The following is a 24,789-nucleotide window of genomic DNA, read 5'->3' on the forward strand; positions in this document are numbered from 1 at the left end:
GGGCCTCTCACTGTTGTGGCCTCTCCCGTTGAGGAGCACAGGCTCCGGACGCGCAGGCTCAGCGGCCATGGCTCACAGGCCCAGCCGCTCCGCGGCATGTGGGATCTTCCTGGACCGGGGCACGAACCCGCATCCCCTGCATCGGCAGGCCGACTCTCAACCACTGCGCCACCAGGGAAGCCCCTGTCCCCATATCTCTTGCGTCTCCCTCCCTCCCACCCTCCCTATCCCACCCCTCGAGGTGCTCACAAAGCACCGAGCTGATCTCCCTGTGCTATGCGGCTGCTTCCAACTAGCTATTTTACGTTTGGTAATGTATATATGTCCATGCCAGAGACTGCTAGCTTTTCACTGCCAGTAGATTGGTTGTTATTTTTAACTCTTTTTGGGACCATATGACATCTGTCAATATCTGATATTTTTGGTTGCCAAAATGTGGGAAGTGCTTCTGGTATCTAGTTGGTAGAGTCCCTGGCTACTGCTAAACGTCCTACAGTAATACACAGGACAGGCCCCTGATCCCCCAACAATGAATTATCTAGCCCGTAATGTCAACAGTGCCATGGTTGAGAAACTTATAGACTACTCTTTATATAGAACGTTAAAAATTCATCTTCAACAGCCAGGGTTTCTCCTAGGTTTGTTGCAGATTGTGAATTCTTAATCCCGATGGATCTCTTTACAGGTTGGCATTGTGGGAAGAACAGGAGCTGGAAAAAGTTCCCTCATCTCTGCCCTTTTTAGACTGTCAGAACCTGAAGGTGAAATTTCCATCGACGGGATCTTGACAACCATAATTGGATTTAAGGAAGAAAATGTCAGGTGTACCTCAGGTATGCACATCAGAACATTCTCACATGTTCTTTTTGTAAGGCACCTGTTTAACTGCTTTTAAGTTGATTAGTTTTTTCAAATTGCATGAAAGTGTTGATCCGTTTTCCCCCAATAGAGCATATTTTTAGCAGCAGGTGTTTTCAGCAGATACTTTCCTCAGATACCAGGGTTTGTTTGTTCTTTCGTTTGTTTTGTGTGCATGTGATTTAATAACTGACCCAGACAGATTTCTGGACTCACACTTCCTCAGATGCCACAGTTTTATCCACTGATAACCACATAATACTGAAAACAAAATGATAAATGATTAGTTTAGCACTGGAGAGGTTCCTATAGAGAAACACGAATTTTAAGTGTCTTAAAGATGGGATTTTGCTGTAGGAAATAAAGCTACCTTTTCAAAGGTGATTATCTCCCTGGAAGGCCTTGTGAAACTGTGGAGCTTTGAGGATTACAGGGTGTATTGATGCTCTGGGGAACCTTTTAGAATTCAACCCTTAATAAATGATTAACCAGGCAGGCGGTACAGAATAACGAGGAAGAGCACAGGACACGGAATCCCATCTCTGTGCACCTTAGTCTTCTCCCCCTTACAAGGCAGCTGACAGGACCAACTCATCGAGCTGCTGTGAGGACTACATAAGTCAGTGCATGTGGAGTGCTTCCCATAGACCCCATACACAGTTGCTGTGATGGTGGAGCGTTGAACTGACCTTCTCTTCCTGGGCTCTGATTCTGTTCTCTCTTGTTCTGCTTCTTAAAGACGTATGACTTTCAGGTATTGTTTTCGAGATTGGATTATCTGCACAGTAGAAGCTCCTGCCATTCCTTATGGTTCACCCACCCAACATAATTCAGTGAATTTTATTGAGCAATTACTATCCTCCAGGTATATACCCAAGGGCGACATAGGCCCTGTGCCTTCATCTGCCATCCTGCCCTCTGCTTTGACAGCCTTGCTGATTTTGTTTTTAAATTTTGAGGGTTTTTTAAAAAATTCTCTACAGTTATCTGGCCATCAAGGGAAGCTCAGAAAAACACGCTCTTGAGATGAGAAACACAAAGAGGAGACGACACAAAAAGATCCAGGCAAGGGTTCATCCTGGAATGTGGGTATAATGAGCTCTGTAATGCCTGTTGATCAAGAAGCATATAGAACATGGCACCCAAAGGAAGGAGAACGTGGACTTGTGTCTTATGACTGAGTACAGCAGTTGCTACCTACCCCTGGCCTCTAAAATACCTGGAATTACTGTAAGTATTTTTGAAATCAAGATATTCCTTCCAGACCACAATGAGATGCCACTTCACACCCCTTAAGATGTTTACTATCAAAAAAAAAAAAAGAAAATAACAGGTGTTGACTAGGATGTGGAGAAATTACAATCCTCGTGCATTGCTGGTAGCAGTGTAAAATGGTGCAGCCACTGTGGAAAACAAGATGGAGTTTCCTCAAAAAAGTTAAAAATCTAATTACTATATGATCCAGTAATTCTGCATAAGGTTATAAACCCAAAAGAATTGAAACAGGGTCTTGAAGAGCTCTCTGTACAAGCATGTTCATAGCAGCATTATTCTCAATTGCAAAAAGGTGGAGGCACCCAAGGGTGTATCAACAGATGAATGGATAAACAAAATGTGGTACATACATATACAATGCAATATTATTCAGCCTTATAAAAGAAGGAGATTCAGACACATGCTACAACACAGATGAACCTTGAGAACATTATGCCAAGTGAAGTAAGCCAGTCGCAAAGGACAAATACGGTATGATTCTACTAATATGAGGTACCTAGAATAGTCAATTCATGGAGACAAGAAGTAGAATGGTGGCTGCCAGGATGGAGAAGTGGGGAGTTGTTGTTTAATGGGTACCGAGTTTCACTTTTGCAAGATGCAAGGAGTTCTGTGGCTGGATGGTGGTGATGGCTGTACAACAATGTGAATGTATTTAATACCACTGAACTGTACTCTCAAAAATGGTTAAAGTGGTAAATTTTATGTGTATTTTACCACAATTAAAAAGAAAATTTTTAAGAGATCCCTTTCAGGAAAAATGGGAAGAACTTTTCAGTGCATATAATCCCTGTATTTAAAGATTCCCTCTGGCTATTAAGATTCATGACTTAGTGATTACAGTAGAAAATAAATGAGTTTAGATTCCCAAGTTTTAAGTTTTGATTGTACCCATTTCTGAAATGGCCAAATCAGACTATTTAGCAGAAATAATGGGCGTGTCTCTAAAGTCCTTTCATATTCTCGGATGAAAGGATATGGAAGCGTGCCCTGTATTATCTTTAATGTTTCTTAATAAGAAAACGCTGTATGTTTGTGTACGTAAAGAACTCTATAAATAAAGAAAGCTTGGATGATTCTTGGCTCTGCCGAAAATGTTTGGAAGCACATCTGAGCAAAGACTAAATATACCTTGACATCACCAGGGTTTGGTTCTATTCCATCAGTTTCCACCCTACTTTTGAGCATGCTCTGTGTACACACTCCAGAGAGTGTGTTTATAAAACAGTGCTAAGCTTTGTATCCATGTAGATAATGATCACCAACCACTGTAAACACAGAACCTTTATTTTCCACTTTCTATGTGTTTGTCTCCAGGGCGCAGTGTTGGTTGATTAGAGGGAGAGAATCTGTAGACACTGTGCAATGTGTAAAGGTCCCAGGAAATCATTCAGGAGGCAGCCAGGGATAGAATATTTAAGAGCATAGACTGAGTGTCAATATGACCCACATCTTTATTCCTGTTCTGCCTCATACGAGTGTGTGACCTTGATGAAGTCACTCGGCTTCCAAGCTTCATAGTCCTCCTCATTCTTAAACCAGGTCTGGGAACTGCTGCCACACAGATGTGCTGTGAAGATGTAAGTGGGTGTGAAAACATTTGTGGCCCATGCCTGGTTCTTGGGAACACTCAGTCGATAGGAACTATCATTGTTCTTAAGGATCAGGGCACTAAACTTTTAGGTATTATTTCTACTTATATAAAAAGAGTAACACATTCTGGACTGACTTTGCTCTTTAATTTCTGTTAATGTGTCCTTGGTGATTTTCTTTATATTTATTGCTTATAATAGAAAACAAATTGTTTCCATCAGGATTGCAGCCTATATGGAAATTCAAATATGGGTAACACTATGAAAAGTTGTATTCTTCAAATAACTCACACATACTAAAGAATATAAACATAAACCTATGTTTTTTAATGTACAAAATTATCATTTCAAAAAAAAATTTTTTTTTTTTTTTTTTTTTTTTTGGCTGTACGCAGGCCTCTCACTGCTGTAGCCTCTCCCGTTGCAGAGCACAGGCTCCGGAGCACAGGCTCCGGACGCGCAGGCCCAGCGGCCATGGCTCATGGGCCCAGCCGCTATGTGGCATGTGGGATCTTCCCGGACCAGGGCACGAACCCGCGTCCCCTGCATCGGCAGGCTGGCTCCCAGCCACTGCACCACCAGGGGAGCCCCCAAATTGTTTATATAAATTCAAAGAGTAAAGCAAAAAAAAAAAAAAACAAAAAAGCACACAGTAGGAGTTTTGGGGAAAAGCATTAACAGAGAAATGTATCTAATATTTTCTACCAAGAACAAGAAGAGAGAATATCACTTTTTTGTATTCTTTTGATTTCTGGCTCCCCTCCCACCAGGTTCTTTCCTGACTACCACCCTGTACCCACCTGTACTTTCCAGTTCCCCACCAAGACCTCCGGCATTTTTTTCTCATCCCTCCCCACATTCTCGACTATATTCTTCCTCTCCTTGAAGAGAGGGCCTGTGTCTCTCATTTCTGTTGCTCTAGTGCTTGTTGCAGGCCCTGACAAGTTACACAAGTATTAATAATAAGTCCTGACAATTGCAGAATCCTTAACACGTTTTAGCCTCTTTTCCTCATCCTCACAATTCTCTCGTCATCCTTATCTGACAGATTTAAAAACCAAGGCATTGTGAGCTTACCCCACTTACCAAGTAAGCAGCAGAGCCAGGATTCAAATTGTGTGTGTGTGTTTGGTTTTTTTAAATTGAACTATAGTTGATTTACAGTGTTTCAGTTGTATAGCAAAGTGATTTTATATATATAAAAGTTATATATACGTAAATTGTTCAGATTCTTTTGTAATACAGGTTATTGCAAGATATTGAATATAGTTCCATTTGCTACAAAGCAGGACCATGTTTATCTGTTTTATATATAGTAGTGTATATTTGTTAATCTCAAATTCCTAATTTATCCCTCTCCGTCAATTTTCCCTTTGGTAACAATTAGTTTGTTTTCTGTGTCTGTAAGTCTATTTCTGTTTTCTGTTTTGTAATTAAGTTTATTTCTATCTTTTTTTTAGATTCCACATATAAGGGATATGTGATATTTGTCTTTCTCTGTCTGACTTACTTCACTTAGTATGACAATCTCTAGCTCCACCTATGTTGCTGCAGATGGCATTATTTCATTCTTTTTTATGGCTGAGTAATATTCCTGTGTGTGTGTGTGTGTGTGTGTGTGTGTGTGTATTATTTCTATGTCTTCGCTATTGTAAGTAGTACTGCTGTGGACATTGGGGTGCATGTATCTTTTTGAATTAGGGTTTTCATCTTTTCCAGATATATCACCAGGAATGGAATTTCTGGATCATATGTTAACTCTTTTTTCAGTTTTTTAGGGAACCTCCATACTGTTTTCCATAATAGCTGCACCAATTTACATTTCCACCAATGGTGTAGGAGGGCCCCCCTTTCTCCACATCATCTCCACCATTTATTTGTTGTAGACTTTTTAATGATGGACATTCTGACTGGTGTGAGGTGATACCTCATTGTAATTTTGATTTGCATTTCTCTAATAATTAGTGACATTGAACATCTTTTCATGTGCCTGTTGGCCATCTGTATGTCTTCTCTGGAGAAATGTCTGTTTAGATCTTATGCCTATTTTTTCATTGGGTTGTTTGGTTTTTTGATATTGAGCTCTGTAAGTTGTATATACAGAAATTTGTTGCATTTCTATAACAACAAAATATCAGAGAAATTACAGAGACAATCCCATTTATCACTGCATCAAAAAAAAAAAAAAAAGAAAACCTAGGAATAAACCTACTTAAGGAGGCAAAAGACCTGTACTCCAAAAACTATTAAGATTCTGATGAAAAAATGGAAGACAACACAGATGGAAATGTGTACTGTGTTCTTGGATTGGAAGAATCAATATTGTTAAAATGACCATACTACCAGAGCAATTTACAGATTTAATGCAATCCCTATAAAATTACCAATGACATTTTTCACAGAACTAGAACAAAAATTTTTTAAATTTGTATGGAAACAGAAAAGACCCTGAATAGTCAAAACAACCTTGAGAAAGAAGTAAGAAGCTGGAGGAATCACACTCCCTGACTTGAGGCTACACTAAAAAGCTACAGTAATGAAAACAGTATGGTACTGGCACAAAAATCAGACCCATAGATCATTGGAACAGAACAGAAAGCCCAGAAATAAAACCACACACTTATGGTCAGTTAGTCTAAGACAAAGGAGGCAAGAATATACAGTGGAGAAAAGACAGTCTCTTCAATAAGTGGTACTGGGAAACCTGGACAGCTACACATAAAAGAATGAAATTAGAACATTCTCAACACCATATACAAAAATAAACTCAAAATGAATTAGACTATTAAACACCTAGAGGAAAACACAGGCAGAACACTCTTTGACATAATTTGCAGCAATATTTTCTTGGATCTCTTAGAGTAATGGAAACAAGAACAAAAATAAACAAATGGGACCTAACTAAACTTAAAGGCTTTTGCACAGCAAGGGAAACCATGAACAAAATGAAAAGACAGCCTACGGAATGGGAAAAATATTTGCAAATGATGCAACCCACAAAGGATTAATTTCCAAAATATACAAACAGGATTCAAATTTAACTTACGGAGATTTCTGACTCCATAACCTGAGAAGCTAACCACTCTGCTAATGACGTCAACGCACTGTTGACCGCTGACACAATAGAACTGCTTCATAGCGTGACTTGAAGTGTGTGTGCACGTGCGCACACACAGGAACAAAAATTTCACAAAACAATCTTACTCTTGCTCTGTACTCTGATATTTTCTATTGTATCAGTTCTGTTCTAGTTCATATAAAAGACAGAATGATGGTCATGAGGTACAAAATGGACATCATGATCCATTGGTTGCACCTGCAGTTTGACAAACACCACCCCTCACTGTCCCCCTGTTGGGCTGGGCTCCTGGTCATTGTTAGCATCACACCAGGAGCTTCACTGTTGTTCCAGATTCTCATAGCAGCCCCACAGGTTTAGCCCTGTTTTCCAGTTAGGGAACTGAGTCTCGAGGAGATTAATAACTTACCCTGAGTCAAATAGCAGTAGAATCAGAATTTAAAACTGTCTGACTCCAAATTTATTTCTTTTCAATAAATGTTTGTTGAACTTAATGATGTTCTCATCAGATGTTTTCCCCATTTTTCCTACCACCCCATTCAAAATGATTCTCCAAAGCATAACAAAAGTGAGTAAGTATAGAGCAAAGGTGGAAGATACTACTCCTACTGCTATGTCCCTCATTTGGAGAGTATCAGTTTAGAAATGTGTTATTCACTTATATGTCATGGGCTAATAAGTGTCAGGAGAAGATACTCAAAATCTTAGCCTCCAGAGCCATGAGCGCTTTCTCTTTACAATGTCTAGCTGGCTGTGGAGGTGGAGAAAGTCTGGTTGTTTGGTTACTTGAAGTTACTTACCTAAGTGCAGAAAACTTACATCCCTTTTCTCCTAAAATGAGTAGGAAGCAGTGTTGCATGTGTCTCAACACCCTGATTTAGGGAACCTACGAAACTGCGAGCAAACTGCAGAGGGGAGCCCAGTGCTGTTTCTTTGAGTCGCCCCGCTTCGGTGGGCCAGGCCTCCATCATCTTCCCTGGCTCCCTGTGATCCTGGGAGTAGCAGCGAGCTTCCAGGGTTCTCTCTCCCAGGCTTATCGGTGTCACTGCTGAGCCCCCCATGAGCATGTCGGAATTGGGGGAGATGTGATAGCAGCAAAGACCTGCATAGGAACCAGAGGCAGGGGAGTGGTGACAATCAGTCTTGGAGTCCTGAGGGGAACTTTCAAAAACAAGTACTGTATTTGTAAGAATGAACTCCTCAAACTGTGTTCAAAATTTCAGGAATAAGCAAAAAATGGAAGCACTTCCTAGGTAATTTCCTTAAACAAAACAGGTAGATGAAATGTATGCAGCATTTGTGCTCACCACCTGAAGTAATTAAGTATGTTCCCCAGAAAGAACACCAAGGTGAGATTATATTCAGGGAGTAGCTTGCTTATCTGAAAGGATCTGGAAAAATGGATTTCAGAACTTCTTTGGATGATCTCTACACCTAGAGGCCCTTGTCCTCTTGGCACAAAATAAATGTTTTCAGTTGAAGAGGGCTTCCATGCAAATTCAGTATTTATGATTGCAGCCCAAGGGTTGACACAGATCAGCAGCCATCATCGTTATCATGATTAAACAGATTGATATTTTGTATTTAATAGGTTTTATTTTAAATCAAAGCAAAAGCTAAGTATTTTTTTAAATAGCCCACTCTGCTCTTTTGGTATTTACATTCCCTGAGTTTTCTCCAGTGGGTTAAAGAAGGTGAACCACAGCTGTCTCTTTAAGACTTCTCCCTGGTTACCTGGTTTTCTTTCCCGTTTTTTCTTGTTGCGAACAAAACTGAAAGAGAGAAGAGGCGGATGTGCTGTTACTAGTAAAGAAGTACAACTGGATTCTAGCCTAATGCAGTCGGCCCTTTGTCTCTGACACTGAAGTCTTCATTAAATCCCTTGGAACTGCTCCCTGGAGCCCCTGAAAGAGAACTTAATGGGACTTAAATTCTTTTTCCTTTGTTGGCAAAGGATCTTCTTTTCTTCTGAGTATGGATGATGGTCAGTTCATTCAGAGGCTATATGACTTAAAAAAGGAGAGCAAGAGGGAAACCAAGATTTAAAGTGATTTCAGATGATTCCCTTATTCGTGAAACAGGTACACTAGTTGACCCTTCAATAAGGTCCTCCAATTAGAAATGAGAACATACCTCTTAGGAAGCAGCAGCAGTAGCTGCTTTTGATGATAGATTTTAATAGAGGGCAGTTTCCCAGTTTGGCACTGAAACAGGGCAAACTGTTGTGTATTATCTGCTTAATTTGTAACCACTTGTACTGCTTTTGCCTTGATCCCAAGTTGTTTTAAGCTTAGAAGGTTAGTGGGTAGGGTTTCTTTTTAAGATAATGAGGGTCTTGTCTTCCAGCAGAGTATGCAAAAGATCCAGTAAGACTACAGTTTTAAGTCTTGCAGTTGGGTTGAGGGATGATCAATTTACTACATTAAATGCTCTAATTTAGAGTGGCCATTTTTGGGTCACACGCCTAATATGACCTTGTGTTATGTTAGTAACAAAGGAAAATATTACTACTGAATATGGCACAGACGATTAAATTAGAGAAGTGTAAACTTTCAACCATGATGAAGACAGTTGTGAACCTAGTGCTCCATTTAAAATACTACATTGAATAAGAGTATTTGTTTTCCTGACTCTGCTGTGCCAGCTAACTCTTATTAAATGAGGTTTAATTGTGTACCTTCAGAAAAAAATATACATGGGCCAGTAAATTTAGTGTATATTTACATGAAGTTTGTGTGTCCTACCATAAATCACTACACTGAAGTGTTCTGCCTGCACTTATTTATAAGATGAATTTGTTAACTTCATTGTAGAGGTGGGTAATATAAATAATCATATCTATCAGAAATGATCATTAATTTGCCCTTATCTGCTTTTGCAGTATGTGTCTACTGTGAGCACTTTTATTACCTTTTGAAGATAATATAATGGTCTCTTATTTGGCAAGTGATGAAGGTAGAATGAGTAGAAACCAAAATGAACACCATGCATAAAATACAGTGACATATTTAAACGGACATTTTTCAGAAATTGCCTGCTGGCTTTAAAGAAAAGTATAGCTTCAATCAGTTGATGTTATAATAAATCATTCTTTTTTTTAAATTGAAGTTGATTTACAAAATTGTGTTAATTTCTGCTGTACAGCAAAGTGATTCAGTCACACACACACACACACACACACACACACATTCTTTTTTAATATTCTTTTCCATGATGGTTTATCACAGGATATTGAATATAGTTCCCTGTGCTATACAGTAGCACCTTGTTGTTTATCCATTCTATATATAACAGTTTGCATCTGCTAACCCCAAGCTCCCAATCCATCCATCCCCCATCCCACCTCCCCCTTGGCAACTGCAAGTCTGTTCTCTATATCTCTGAGTCTGTTTCTGTTTAAGTTCATTTGTGTCATATTTTAGGTTCCACATGTAAGTGATATCATGTGGTATTTGTCTTTCTCTTTCTGACTTACATAGTATGATAATCTCTAGGTCCATCCATGTTGCTGCAAATGGCATTATTTCATTCTTTTTTATGACTGAGTCGTATTCCATTGTATAGATGTACCACATCTTTTTTTTCCAGAAATTTATTTATTTTTAACATCTTTATTGGAGTATAATTGCTTTACAATGTTGTGTTAGTTTCTGCTGTATAACAAAGTGAATCAGCTTTACGTATACATATATCCCCATATCTCCTCCCTCTTGAGCCTCCCTCCCACCCTCCCTATCCCACCCTCTAGGTGGTCACACAGCACCGAGCTGATCTCTGTGCTATGCAGCTGCTTCCCACTAGCTACCTGTTTTACATTTTATGTACCACATCTTTATCCATTCATCTGTAAATGGACACTTAGGTTGTTTGCATGTCTTGGCTATTGTGAATAGTGCTTCTATGAACATAGGGGGTGCGTGTATCTTTTTCAATAATAGTTTTGTCTGGATATATGCCCAGAAGTGGAATTGGAACCTCTATACTGTTTCCCACAGTGGCTGCACCAACTTACATTCCCACCAACAGTGTAGGAGGGCTCCCTTTTCTCCACACCCTCTTCAGCATTTGTTATTTGTAGACTTTTCAATGATGGCCATTCTGACTGGTGTGGGGTGGTACCTCTTTGTAGTTTTGCTTTGCATTTCTCTAATAATTAGCGATGTTGAGCATCTTTTCATGTGCCTGTTGGTCATCTGTATGTCCTCTTTGGAAAAATGTCTATTTAGGACTTCTGCCCAGTTTACAATTGGATTGTTTGGTTTTTTGTTGTTGAGTAGTAGGAGCTATTTGTATATTTTGAAAATTAAGCCCTTGTCAGTCTCATCATTTGCAAATATTTTCTCCCAGTACATAGGTTGCCTTTTTGTTTTATGGTTTTCTTTGGTGTACAAAAGCTTGCAACTTTGATTAGTCCTATTTGTTTATTTTTGCTTTTATTTCTATTGCCTTGGGAGACTAACCTAAAAAAACATTGGTACGATTTGTGTCAGAGAATGTTTTGCCTGTCTTCTCTTCTAGGAGCTTTACGGTGTCATGTCTTATGATTAAGTCTTTAAGCCATTTTGAGTTTACTTTTGTGTATGGTGTGAGGGTGTGTTCTAACTTCACTGATTTACATGCACTTTACATGCACATGATTTCCCAACACCACTTGCTAAAGAGACTGTCTTTTCTCCATTGTATAGTTTTGCCTCCTTCTTCAAAGATTAGTTGACTGTAGGTGTGTGGGTTTATTTCTGGGCTCCCTATTCTGCTCCATTTATCCATAGTCTGTTTTTATGCCAGTACCATGCCATTTGATTACTGTAGCTTTGTAGTATTGTCTGAAGTCTGGGAGGGTTATGCCTCCTGCTTTGTTCTTTTTCCTCAGGATTGCTTTGGCAATTCTGGGTCTTCTGTGGTTCCATATAAATTTTAGGAGTATTGGTTCTAGTTCTGTGAAAAATGTCACGGGTAATTTGGTAACAATTGCCTTAAATCTGTGGATTGCTTTGGGTAATATAGTCATTTTAACAATATTAATTCTTCCAATCTAAGAGCTTGGGATAGCTTTCCATTTCCTTGAATCATCTTCAGTTTCCTTTATTAATGTTTTCTGGTTGTCAGCAGTCTTTCACCTCCTTCATCAGGTTTATTCCTAAGTATTTAAAAATTTTTTTATATGATTTTAAAACCGATTGTTTTTTTACATTCCCTTTCTGATATTTCACTGTTAGTGTAAAGAAATGCAACCAATTTCTGTATGTTAATCTTGTGTCCTGCTACCTTGCTGAATTCATTTATCAGTTCTAGTAGTTTTTGTGTGGAATCTTTAGGGTCTTCTATATATAGTATCATGTCTTCTATATATAATGACAGCTTTACCACTTCTCTTCCAATTCAGATACCTTTAATTTCCTTTTCCTGTCTGATTCCTGTCTAAAATATCATTGTTTTCATTCAACTTATTGAAATTTTACTGATTTTGAAATACATATTTGGCATATCGTAACAAAGAGAAATATTCTTATTTACTAAACTGTGTTCTTCCATCAAATACTGCTAAATAAACACGTGAAATTGCCCAATATGTCCTTTTAGACTGACAGTATAGACTTAAGTGGGGACCCTTATTGCAGTGGGAAATCCTTAAACTTTTTTTTTTTTTCTTTTTATGACAATCAGAAATGGTTTGATGATAATTAGCAGAACCTCCTTAAGGCCTAAAGAGTATCTGAGGGCTCTGATTAAAGCTCAGAATGAAGCACCTGCAGGCATTGGTCAGGGGTTCAGAAATGAGGGACTCCTCTTTCTGCAAAGAATGCCACTTTCGTCCCCCAGTCGTTGGGGAGCTTCATCCCCTTTGAGGAGTTTCCTAAAGAGAAGGTGAGGGAGGTGACAATAGAGAGAGGCTTTGATTATGAAATAGGTGATTGAACTTTCAGTGGGTATCCCTGTTCTCTTGAGCGACAAAAACCACCCTTCCCAAACGCGCTGATACTGTGAGCCCATTCGTTGCTCAAGAAGGTCTACCTTTTAAAAACAAAGAGTTTTTTTTTTTGGGGGGGGGGGGATTAGCTCAGGTAACGCCTCTATAGAGTGTACATTGAAAACCAGGTGGACGCTTCAAACCTTAGACCTCTTACAGGATGTAAATTTGCTCTACGAGAGGGGCCTGAAGGAAAAAATGTGATGGGCAGAGAAACGTTCTTGTCGTTATTATAAGCAAAGAGACCCTGTCTCACTTCTTCCAGTTGGGCTCAAAGCTGGTTCATTAACCTGGCCTCTTCCAGGCCCTTTATCTCCTCAAACACCAGTCCTTGAAGAGGCCCTCATTTGGGCCCCAGAGCAGAATCCTGCCCATGGTTTAGAGCATTAGGGGGAAGGTGGAGGAGAGTCCGAGGAGAGGGAGGAATATTGGGGACCAGCCACCCCTCGACTGGCCACGTCATTTGTGTAAACCTCATGGAAACAGCTAAAGGAAGAGAAGTCGCCTGCATGTTAGAATCCTAGAGGTAATAATAATTACAAGGAGTAAAAAATTTCTATAAAAGTCTAAGTAAAATGATGGTTATTCCCCTGACAAGGAATTCTTACCTTTGCTTACATGGTTGCTTAATCTTTGATCCTAAATTTGAGAGTTTTAAGGGAGACCTTAAATTTGGCTCCAGGGAATTTTCAGTTCAATTCAGTAATCATTTTGAAATGTCATATGACCAGTGATTTTCAGTGCTTTGGAGGCATACTGTCCACTTAACCAACTTTGTGCCAATAAAGCTCCCTTTATAATGTCTTTTTAATTTTGGATTTTGCTTAGGGATACGTCTTTTTTGGTGGCACACCATGTGTCTTCTTCATCCATTTCTCTCACCAGACTTAAAACTAAGACAATAGGGAAACTAGGTACAGGAGGCTCTCTGAGTGTCATTCTTCATGGGCAGAGAAAAGCAATGTCTGCCTTCTTCATCTTTCTTCTCAGGCTTTTGTGAAGTGAGGAGGAATAGTCCAGCCCGAAGACCAGGCAGGATTTGAGGCTGGTGATTCCGAGCAGTTCCCGGGCACTTGTGGAAGACTCAGATCTCCTCTTGTTCCCACATGTGTGCATCACATTGTTCTATCCCCTTCACTGAAAGGAGCCAACTGGGCTCTTCTCTGCTGCCCATATTCTTGTGCCCTGACTTACTAGAGCCTTCCAGAAGAAAACGTAAATGACCTGCATAAGCTTATGTACAAGATTCTCTCTTGAAACCCAGAAAGGCATATATTTCCAGAGTAATTTCCTTGTGGTTCCTCTCAAAGCAGATGAATAGGAAAAGCTTTTTAAATTAAAATAATTTTATTATGGCTCATGTCACAGTAGGTTTCAGGTTATCCTGCCCTTGCAGTTAGTAATGATGTTCTGTGAGGCCTGTAATCTTGATGCACAGGTGAGATAACGTGGGGATCAGCTGATGCAGAATCAGAAGCAGTCTCTTCATGAACAGAGGTGCCACAGGCTCCCGTAGTTGACATTCTCTTCGAACATATGGAGATGTTCCTTTCACACATATGGAGAGATTCCCCAACCCAGAAGGCTGTTGTACCAATGCAGAAAATATCCTAGTTCATTCTGCAGTGCCAATGTCCAAAAATTTAACAATTTTGCTTTGAGGCACAAACCTCAACTAATCATGCTGTTGGTATTTCCCAGTATCACACCAAGATTGACAATCAATTTATCTAGCTCTCTTGATGTAAAGTTACTCAAATTAGTATATCCTCATTTTTTTCCTGAGCAGATATTACCAGGAAGGTATTTTTAAAAAATCAAATCTTCTTTTCTCTTCTTAAACTTCTTCTTTTTTTTTTTTTGCGTTATGCGGGCCTCTCACTGTTGTGGCCTCTCCTGTTGTGGAGCACAGGTTCCGGATGCGCAGGCTCAGCGGCCATGGCTCACGGGCCTAGCCACTCTGCAGCATGTGGGATCTTCCCGGACCGGGGCACGAACCTGTGTCCCCTGCATCGGCAGGCGGACTCTCAACCACTGCGCCACCAGGGAAGCCCCAACTTCTTAAGATGACACATTTCCACACTTTCTTGTTAGTGTTCAATCATCCAGAAGATATTTTGGAGCATACTTTGTATAGTGGAAAATTAATTTGGAGATATATTTTGTAAAAAAGCATTTGCAACCTTATTAATGATTATAGGGAATTTTGGTGGTTTGTTTTGTATTTTAATTCTGTTCTGTAAGCATTCAAACATGATGAAAAGAGTTTAAGGTAATAACATTCACTATTTTGGGGTATTTAGGAACCGGTTTTATTCACTGGAACAATGAAGAAAAATCTGGATCCCTTTAATGAGCATACGGATGAGGAATTGTAGAATGCCTTAGAAGAGGTAATTTATTGAATGTAATTAACTTGTTAGCATCAGTATGTGTGTGTGTACGTTTATAGCAGCACAGGTAATTAAGGGGAGCTTATCGGTTTAACTGACTTTATTTAGCTCCAAGGAGAACACTGATGACATGGGTACATGTATAAATTAAAACATGTGTATTAATGGTGATGAAAACCAACAAGATAATGCCTTACGCTTTCATTTTAGCTTTTCCCTAGAACCCAAAGCAACTAGGTACATTATCTTGTCCTTAGTAGAACACTAAACTAGAAGTTATAATTATGAGTTCAAATTCTACTAAGTGACCTAGTGAATTAGTTACCTTAATTACCCTGCAATGTTCATTTTATTCCTCTGGTCTTAGGGAATATCAACTAAGTGGAGACAATAGTAGTTTTTCATTATTAACTGAAAGATAAATGAGATCACACCAACAAAATGCCATGAAGTTTCATAAGAGAGTGTCGATAAAGGTAAATTATATAATTGGAATGTGACGATAGTTATTTATTGGCGATCATGTCCTTTTAATGCTGCAGCATGAATGCAGGTAAGAGAACCCTGGAGCTTTTGCTCAGTTTTTATATGGATCGGTTCCTTTCTAGAGGATTTTCTGTTATTTGTGTCATGTTTCCCTTTGGCCCACTTTTTTGAATTTCCTCACCCTTGTGTGAAAAGGATTTTGACTTGTTAAGTTGCTGTTGGTTTGTATATTTTGATACAAATTATTTTGTGTATTGGTCCTAGTTTTGCAAATTGATTCTACTAATGGCAGAAACTGTATCTAGACTTCTAAACCATAAACAGACTTCTCATAGGACCTAGCTCAGTCTTATTCTTTTTAAAAAGTAAGCACTTAATAAATAGGTACTAAATGTTTGATTGATCTCATTTCAGAGAAGTGTGAATTATTTCTTTAAAAAAATTTTTTTTTACACATATCCAAATGACTGATTGTTCACACTGTTGTTTTGAATTGGTGTGTTTGTCATTTAGTGTCACGCTTCCAGGGAAGCTCTGAAATCTGTAATATATAGATGAGCTTTGACTGTGAGCAAGCAGATTTGGAGGCCTGACAGTTTCCTGCGGGGAATTCTGGTTTCTGAAGGCACGTCGGCACTGAGTCTTTACAAACTACCCCTCTTTCCAGCAATTGTGGGGATTTTATTTTCCTAAATCAGGCTGATTGCTTCACCTTCTCCTACTTGAGAAGCAGTGGACCTCTGATTTCATTTCAGCTTGTGAGTCTTTCTACAGTGAAATTCTATAAGAGAAGAGGTGAGGAGAGCAGTTAACCATTAAATATAAAGGAAGAAGGATGATGCACTGCTCTTGAACTCACAAAACAGATTTAATGGTGAAACTGTGACATCTTAAAAAAAAAAAACCGGAAGTACTGGTAAATTATTTTCCTATTTGTTTCCAAGCTCGAGATCTCTCTTAACAGAGTCTCAGGTAGTAAAATTACTGTAGAATTTTGGACAGAGAGGAAATGTTAATTGGGAGACAAATCCTGTAAAAAACTATCTTAGAACTTGGCCCTAACTTATACTTAATTCATCTGTAGGAGCCAAAATTTAGATAAAATTTAGTAGCCTCTCAATTCTAAAAATGATGAGGTGGTGAAAGTGGTAGACAACACTGAGATCTACCTTTATTTAAACTACATTTGGAACTTACTGTAAAAAGAAATAAACATGAGTTTATTTCACAAAGTGTGTGGTTTCCATGTATTGCTTCTGGAATTGACCCTATTACTTTACTGATATGTCTTAGAGTGAGAAATCATCCCATCATTTTGTCTAGGAATTGTTTCTTTATGACTTTTTAAAATAAAACCTACCACATCTTTTACTGAAAAACATACAAATATGTCATAAAGAAATAATTCCCAGATAAACAGAATGATGGGATGATTTCTCACTCTAAGACGTAGCACTAAAGCAATGAGGTCAATTTTTTTTTTTTTGTAAATGAGGTCAGTTTTTAAGTGAACTAAAAACTCCAGTCATTGGTTAATAAATGATACCAAACTAGACATGTGAACCCAAACTCATAGATTTGGCCTGCAAGTGAGTGAGAGGGCACCACTATGTTTTCCTCTTTAAGAACTTCAATTAAAAGAAAAAGATGCTTCTAAAAAAATTTTTTTAGGTCCTCTTAGTTCTGTCTCCTCCTTCTCCCTTGGTGGAGACGGACATTCAGAAGGGAGACAGTCTTAATAATGGTGCCCGTCTCATCTTGGTTACTTTTCAAAATATGCTGAAATATGTTTTCCTTATACTGAAGAACAGCCAGCTGACTGTAAACTGAAGAAAGCTCATCAGAAATTGGTGCCAATTAGGGCACCTAAAAAGCAAGGGCAGCTCTACAAATATAGCGTAAGTAGTGAGTGAAGAAGATGAAGCACTTTATCACTCAAAGGTTCAAAGAGCACAGTAGATAAAACTCTGGAAATTAATCATCGATGTGTTGCTTCTGTTAAAAAACAAAAACAAAACAGCTTAGATACTGGGATTTACAATTGAGAGTGCTATGTCAAGTCAAAACTGTGAAGAAATCACCCAGTTATGTTCTATGTTGATACATTGATCCTCTGTTAGGACACAAGTATGTCTCATCATACTGAAAACCAAGATACAGAAATCTGGGTATCAGCGGCCTGTGCGTCAGGAACCATGTGATTCAGTCCTGGCTTTGGCGACAGCTCACATTTCCATTTCTCTGGGCCTTGTATTTAGGTGAGCAGGCTCTCCTTTTACTTCATTTACTGCTGGCTCTGCTCTACTAAAAGCTCTTCCCCATCTGTTGATTGCATTTCACTCTCTCTTTCCAGCCCACACCAGCCTTTCTTTTTGAAAAGAAGGTTCCATAACATGTGGAAACCATCTGATATCTGTGTTAACTTCCTATGAGAGGCATTGGCACCTGGTTGGTAGGTACAGTACACGCAGTAGGTTACTTTGAAAATGTTTATGATGATAGAAACAAAAGTTGTTATAAGTTGTTATTTTATAAGTTATAAGTTGTTTATTTATATATTTATTTATTTTTAAAATTTTATTTATTTTTGGCTGCATTGGGTCTTCGTTGCTGCGCCTGGGCTTTCTCTACTTGCGGTGAGCGGGGGCCACTCTTGATTGCGGTGCATGGGTTTCTCATTGCGGTGGCTTCTCTTGTTGCGGAGCATAGGCTCTGGGCGCATGGGCTTCAGTAGTTGTGGCACGTGGGCTCAGTAGTTGTGGCGCACGGGCTTAGTTGTTCCACGGCATGTGGGATCTTCCCGGGCCAGGGCTGGAACCCGTGTCCCCTGCATTGGCAGGCGGATTCTTAACTACTGAACCACGAGGGAAGCCCCCATAAGTTCAGTTTGTTACCTTTCAGTTTTGCTATAGTTTATTATTTTCCGAAGCTCAAAAAAGATCTGAAGTATTCTATACTGAGATGTATAGTTTTTAATAGTATTATATGTTCCATTTGCCTTAAATTATAACTTTTTAAAGTTCTTTCCACAGTTTAAAGTATGATGTTATGATATCTTGGAGTCAGTTAATTGTTTAATAATATATTCCTTTTACACTTATATTTAATAAGAAAATAGTGTTATATATAAATTATCTATTTATATGGATTTATTTTCTAATTTATAGGAACAGACATGTCACAAGAAGAGATGAACTTGTGGCTTCATTCATACAGCCAACAAATATCTACTGAAAGCTTTCTAGACAGCCATTGTTTCAGATTCTGGGGTTATCACAGTCATTAAAAGAGACAAAGTCTCTACCCTTTTGGAACTTAAATTCTCCTGGAGAAGATGAAAAACAAGCCAATGCATATGTAACAAAGTCTCAGTGCTGATACTTGCAAAGGAGAAAAATAAAGCAGAATATGAAGAGGGGCTAGCTGACAGCATTATTAATAATGGGCAATATCTGTTGAAGTCTTTGTATCAATCACTGTTGTAAATTCTACACATAATGACTCATTTTATACTCTGACAATGTTACGAGGTAAACACCTTTATTATACTATTGTCTTATTTAGAGTTTAGGAAGCTAAGATAAACTTCAGGAAGTTGCCCAATTGGCAGAGCCAGGCAGGACTTATGCCCAGGCTGTCTGGCTTCAAGGCTCCAATTTTTTTGTTTTAAAATTTTCAGATCACAAGAACATGGAAGGAGTAGCATGATGAACACATATGCACCTTCACCTTGATTCACCAGCTGTTAATATTTTCCCACATTTGCTTCCTCTCTTCCATATATTTTGCTGAACTGCTTGCAAGCTGTAGAAATGTTTATTAAAAGTTGCAATTCACCTTTAAATACATAAATATACACCTTGTAAGAACAAGGACATTCTCTCACATAACACAGTTTTCTAAATCAAGAAATTTAATAGTAATATCACACTGTTATGTTTTCAGGTTCTCCAGTTGTAACTCCTAGTTATTACTGTCTACTGCCTCTATTGTATTTTTTTTCCATTCTAATACTAAATTATACTGGGTTGGCCAAAAAAATTCGTTCAGTTTTAAGTAAAAATAGAAGACATTTTTCATGTTCACCAAGACCTTTATTGAGTGATGTATTTGCTAACCGAATGAACTTTCTGGCCAACCCAATAACTTGAATGTATGATTATGTTTTCATGTTTTATTATTCTCACAACCATCCCTGATTCATAAATGAAGACAGAATCTCAGAAAACAGTATTTTCTGAAAAACACTGCTTCTCACAACCCTCATTCCTCATGAGGCACATATGGACAGCTGGAAGGAAAGTAAAAAACCAGATTAGTGATGAGATGCCATCCCAGTAAGGGGCAAGTGTAAAATTATTTCTTCAAAGTCAGGATGTCAGTCTTAAGAAACACAAACCCACTTGCACCACAATACAAATCTTACCCTTTAGATTTTTGTACTTTTCATGCAGTCACTAAATACGAATACCATATTTAGTCCTAACTCTGAATTCCCCTTTCTTGGGATTGGACTTCATCAGGAGCACAGTTCGGGATCACATTCATACAAGTGCTCCAGCATTTAGGATACCACGAAAATATTGCCCACTCACCCTTGGTGTTTTGTTATTTGACACTATAATTCTGTGTCCCTGCTCATTGACCATCACTCATCAATCTGTTGGTGTCTTAATTTGAAATGTATTTACTCTTTGTTCTTTAACTTCAAATATGGCCTGAGTTTGGTTCTTGTTCTATAGTACTTTTCCAAAATAAATATTCATTGAATTGATCCCTACCACCCAACGTACTTTCAGATTAACTTCGGAAGTTGAAAGCTTGGTTTTCTTTTTTATCTTATGATTACAGTTTTATGAAGATACATTAATATAAACACCACTTATACCCATAGTCTGGGGGAAATAAGATGTTATGTTGTATCCTGTTTTTCATGAATTTTCATTCACTGCAAGACATTTTTGACATTGAAGAAAATGCACTTAACTGGTCCAGTATTTATGAGATTAAGCTTGGGAAAGAACCATTACCAGAACAGGCTCTAGGATTACTAATGTATGAGGTGCCGTTTGCCATTATTTGAATTCGTATTTTTTAAAACTTTTAGACCTTCCAAAATTGTAAAGTGCTGATAAGATTATATCTAAAAGAACCATACTTCCTGTAATTATATATATATATATATATATATATATATTTAAGTTTCCCTTTAATGTACCAACCCATATGCAAAATGTACTTTGGTAAACTTGACTCAACCATAAAATCCTTTTAACTTTTCCATTTAAACCACACTGGGAGAAATAGCTTCATTTTTTGAGAAACTTCCTTAACTAATTCTTAGGTGGGGTTTCTGGTAGGTGTCATGTGGTAGGGAAGGGGGACACTGATATTTTTCTGTCCTGACTTGACTCTGCATCTTTCTCAGTGAATGCTAATTGGAAATAGCTCTCCCCATCACGTGGCTCTACATGTAAGATACATAAGAAGTCATGAGGACTTCAGAGCTCTAATGTCTAAGAGGATTGTCTGCTTCAGTAGCAGTTTGTTCAGGAAAAATGTTCTTTCTGTACCCACAGGTATAATTTTAAAAAGCCATCAGAAGTGTTCCTGGCAAAATGGATACTGAATTAGCAGAATCAGGATCGAACTTCGGTGCTGGACAGAGACAACTGGTGTGTCTTGCTAGGGCTATTCTCAGGAAAAATCAGATAATTGATTATTGACAAAGCCACATCAAATGTGGACCTAAGGTATGGAGCTGAGGTCCATGAAACCTGGTATCAAAAATTTAAGTGTTGTAAATGGAAAACATTGAGTGATGCCGAGAAATGTTTCTAAGTGTTCTCTTTGCCCGAAAGATATCTCTTGTTAACATTAATTCCAGAAAACAAAAGAAGAAACAAAAGCATGTTATATGGTGTTAATGTTGTTACTAGGCATCCTATGAGAGCTAGATTCCTAAATCCAGCTCCTGATAGTTTCAAGCAATTTTGAGGGAAGACTATTTTCCATTGTTTTATGAAAAATAGTAAATTTCTAAGACTTTTTATACTTAGTTTTTTTAGGAACAAGATTATGTCTTGAAGTATTGATTTTAAAAACATGATAAAATATCATGATATTTTAAAGTCTTAAGCCTACTTTTCCTGTCTATACTGAACTAAATCAACTTCTCTGATTCCAGAACTGATGAGTTAATACCAAAAAAGTCCATGAGAAATTTGTTCAGTGCACTGTGCTAACCATCACAGATTGACCACCATTATTGACAGCGACAGGATAATGGTAAGACCTTCACCTGTGGAATTTCAGTTGTTTCCATTTATGTTCAATTTTTCAACACATCCTTCCTTGTAAAACTTGATAGGAAGGAACCTCCAATAACTTAATTTTCTCTTAGTTTCTCCTCTCATTCCTGACAATAACTCAAGTACTTAACTATACTTTTACAGTGTGCTATTAAATGATATATCCAGTAACTTCATATTTTCATATTAACACATTATTGACTGGGGCATTTTTGCAGAAATTAACACCTGTGGCTGGCGATTTGTTATGTAAGTGAATACTGAAATGTATCTGGTCAGTAATGTTTAGATAATAAAAGACATACGTCTCTGGTCAATAATGAGTTAAAAGTTTATTAAATTGTCATTTTTTTAAAGATGGCCAACCATGAAAATATTCCAAACCCAAGTTATGGCTTCATATTTCAGAGAGGTAGAAGATGGTCATCATGGCTGTGTCACAGTTGTTTCAGCCTTTTTGGATTCCCTTAATCAAAAAATTAGCCTTTCATTTAGACTGCCATGAGGTTGTTGGCTAAGGTTGCAGAATTTCTCAGCTGCTGCTGTCAGAGGGGAGTCCATGAGAAGAAAGGGCCTAGTGAGAAAAACAAAGTATTTCAACAGAAAGGATTTAATATAGGAAATTTGTTACACAGGAATTGGAGGGCTAGAAAAATGAAACACTGGGGTAATAATTTTAGGAAGCCGCTACTGTGTCCTAGGACAGATCTCCAGAACTAAGAACTCAGAAGAGAGGCTCTAAAGAGTCAGTGCTCAGACCTCCAAGGAGAGGTCACTGCCTAGTTGCTGGCCATATTTGTGAGGGAGCACAATGAGGCTAGTTCTCCAAGTGCTAATAAAAGCTGGGAGCTGGAGTCAGGTCCCACTGCTGAGATGATGCTGCAGGAGCAGCAGAAACCAGGTAGACCATTAGCTCTGATTCCCACCTTCAGTCTCCCTCTAGTGCCCCCTACTGACAAAACCTAACAAAGGCCAGCTGGCCAAAGGTCTTCTGAAATGAGATTTGCAGAGACCCAGCCTTTGCATCACAGATGAGAGTACAGAAAGAAAAGTGGATCATGGGCTGAGATACTGCATATAAACAACTAGTTAAGTCTCACACAGTAAATCTGGACTCTGCACACAAAGCTTGGGCCTCTAGATAGCTGTCTAGTATCTTCCTTCCAGGTTTGATTGGCTTTTTCTTCCTTAGTAATTTAATATTTCCTTTCTTCCTCCCTCTATTACTTTTCTCTCTCATTTTCATCTTCTTTCTTTGTTCTTTCCCTGCTGAATTTCAATAAATGTTAGGGTGTGGCTTTATAAAATGATAAGGGAATCATCCCTCAAAGGAAAAAACCTTTGGCTGCATATAATCTCAAGGAATGCAGGGTATTTTAAGGTTAACCTGTAGCCTGTGACAATGAGCTGATTTCACTCATCTTATGGATGGTATAACTACTGTCAGGAGACACCACAGTATCCAGTGATGCTGATTAGTAATGAAATAGATAAAGAATGCCTGCATATAATGCATAGGAGGCAACAAATGAAGTTATTTAACCAGTGAATTTGATGGTCCATAAAAAAACAGGTAATAATCAGTAATACCCAAACTTCCTTATGTTTAATGATAATGGTACTATCTCTCTTGACTTCTTAGGCCATTTCTGGAATATCACCTCCCATCCTACTTCACATTCATTGTCAGATGGGATCATCAGTGGGGGCACTGAGTAGATAGCAGACTGTCAGCACTGAAGCAGTGCCTTTAGCCTCACTCCCCTGAGCTGGACGTGCACAGGAGTGAGCTCTGGGGAGGCAGACAACAGGAGTGGGGCATCCCCAACCAAAGGGATGCTCTGGGCTCCAAGCAGTGTATCTGGTCATCTGAACTAGGACATCACAGTAGGAAGCAGGCCTCTCCTGCAGACTTTCATGAGGGATCAGGTAACATTCCAAGATTGCAAGACAGTGACTCTTAAATTCCAGAAACGTTTAGCATCAGGCATCCTTAGTCTCTTTTTTTTTTTTTTTTTTTTAATTATTTGGTTGCACCATGTCCCAGTTGTGGCAGGAGGCCTCCTTAGTTGTGGCTCGCTGACTCCTTAGCTGTGGCATGCAGAGCATGTGGGATCTAGTTCCCTGACCAGGGATCGAATCTGGGCTCCCTGCATTGGGAGCATGGAGTCTTAACCACTGTGCGCCATCAGGGAAGTCCCTCTCATTTTGTGGTCTTCAATGAATGCTAATTGGAAAAGTAACATTTTAGTTCTACTTTTTACCTGTCACTTTGTTGTTCTTACCTCTCAGCAATGCAGCATTGTATTTCCCAGACTATCCCCAAAAGTGTCCTTCTTCCACAATAAACGAAAGATGGCTTGATCTCTAGCTCAGTTAGGGGTCCACTCAAATTCTTTTCTCCTAAATGTACCCTGGAGTTTTATTTTTGGTTTTTGGTATTGCAGTCACCTTGCAATATATGGTCAGTTAGGGAAACAGTGAGGCAGGACAAAATCTGGCAGACGTGTCAGCTCTTCAGTCCTAAGTCTTATCAGCACTTGACCCACAGGTGTGAACGTCCATAGATGTGAATCAATCAAAATATGTCCATTTGTTTAATGCTTTACTTACCAGTATCTTCTGGTAAATTTCTATAACCTCAAATTTTTCTCTCTTGGTCAATGTCTTTGAACAGATCTTTAACATGGTTTTACAAAGCAGTTTACATTCTGGTCCCTCCCCACCTTTCCAGTTTTGTCCTTCTCAGCTCTCCCTCTTTCCTTTAGAGCTAAAACCGCATTGATGGTCTTTCAGTTCTCCAAATGCAGTGTTCACTCTCTCTTAC

General features: G+C 38.7%; 1 protein-coding gene across 1 annotated transcript in view; it reads left to right on the forward strand.

Moving 5' to 3' along the window:
- The window catches only part of LOC103072817 (multidrug resistance-associated protein 4), a 133,988-nt gene that overhangs the window by 85,031 nt on the left and 24,168 nt on the right, over positions 1 to 24,789 (forward strand). Inside the window, 8 exon segments of the mRNA XM_082931478.1 lie at positions 686 to 798; positions 800 to 833; positions 15,076 to 15,165; positions 21,231 to 21,365; positions 21,367 to 21,404; positions 21,839 to 21,852; positions 21,855 to 21,896; positions 21,899 to 21,939. Coding sequence (XP_082787604.1) covers positions 686 to 798; positions 800 to 833; positions 15,076 to 15,165; positions 21,231 to 21,365; positions 21,367 to 21,404; positions 21,839 to 21,852; positions 21,855 to 21,896; positions 21,899 to 21,939 — 507 coding nt within the window.

This window comes from Lipotes vexillifer, unplaced genomic scaffold (assembly GCF_000442215.2).
Source record: "Lipotes vexillifer unplaced genomic scaffold, Lipotes_vexillifer_v1.1 scaffold1130, whole genome shotgun sequence".
Lineage (NCBI taxonomy): Eukaryota > Metazoa > Chordata > Mammalia > Artiodactyla > Lipotidae > Lipotes > Lipotes vexillifer.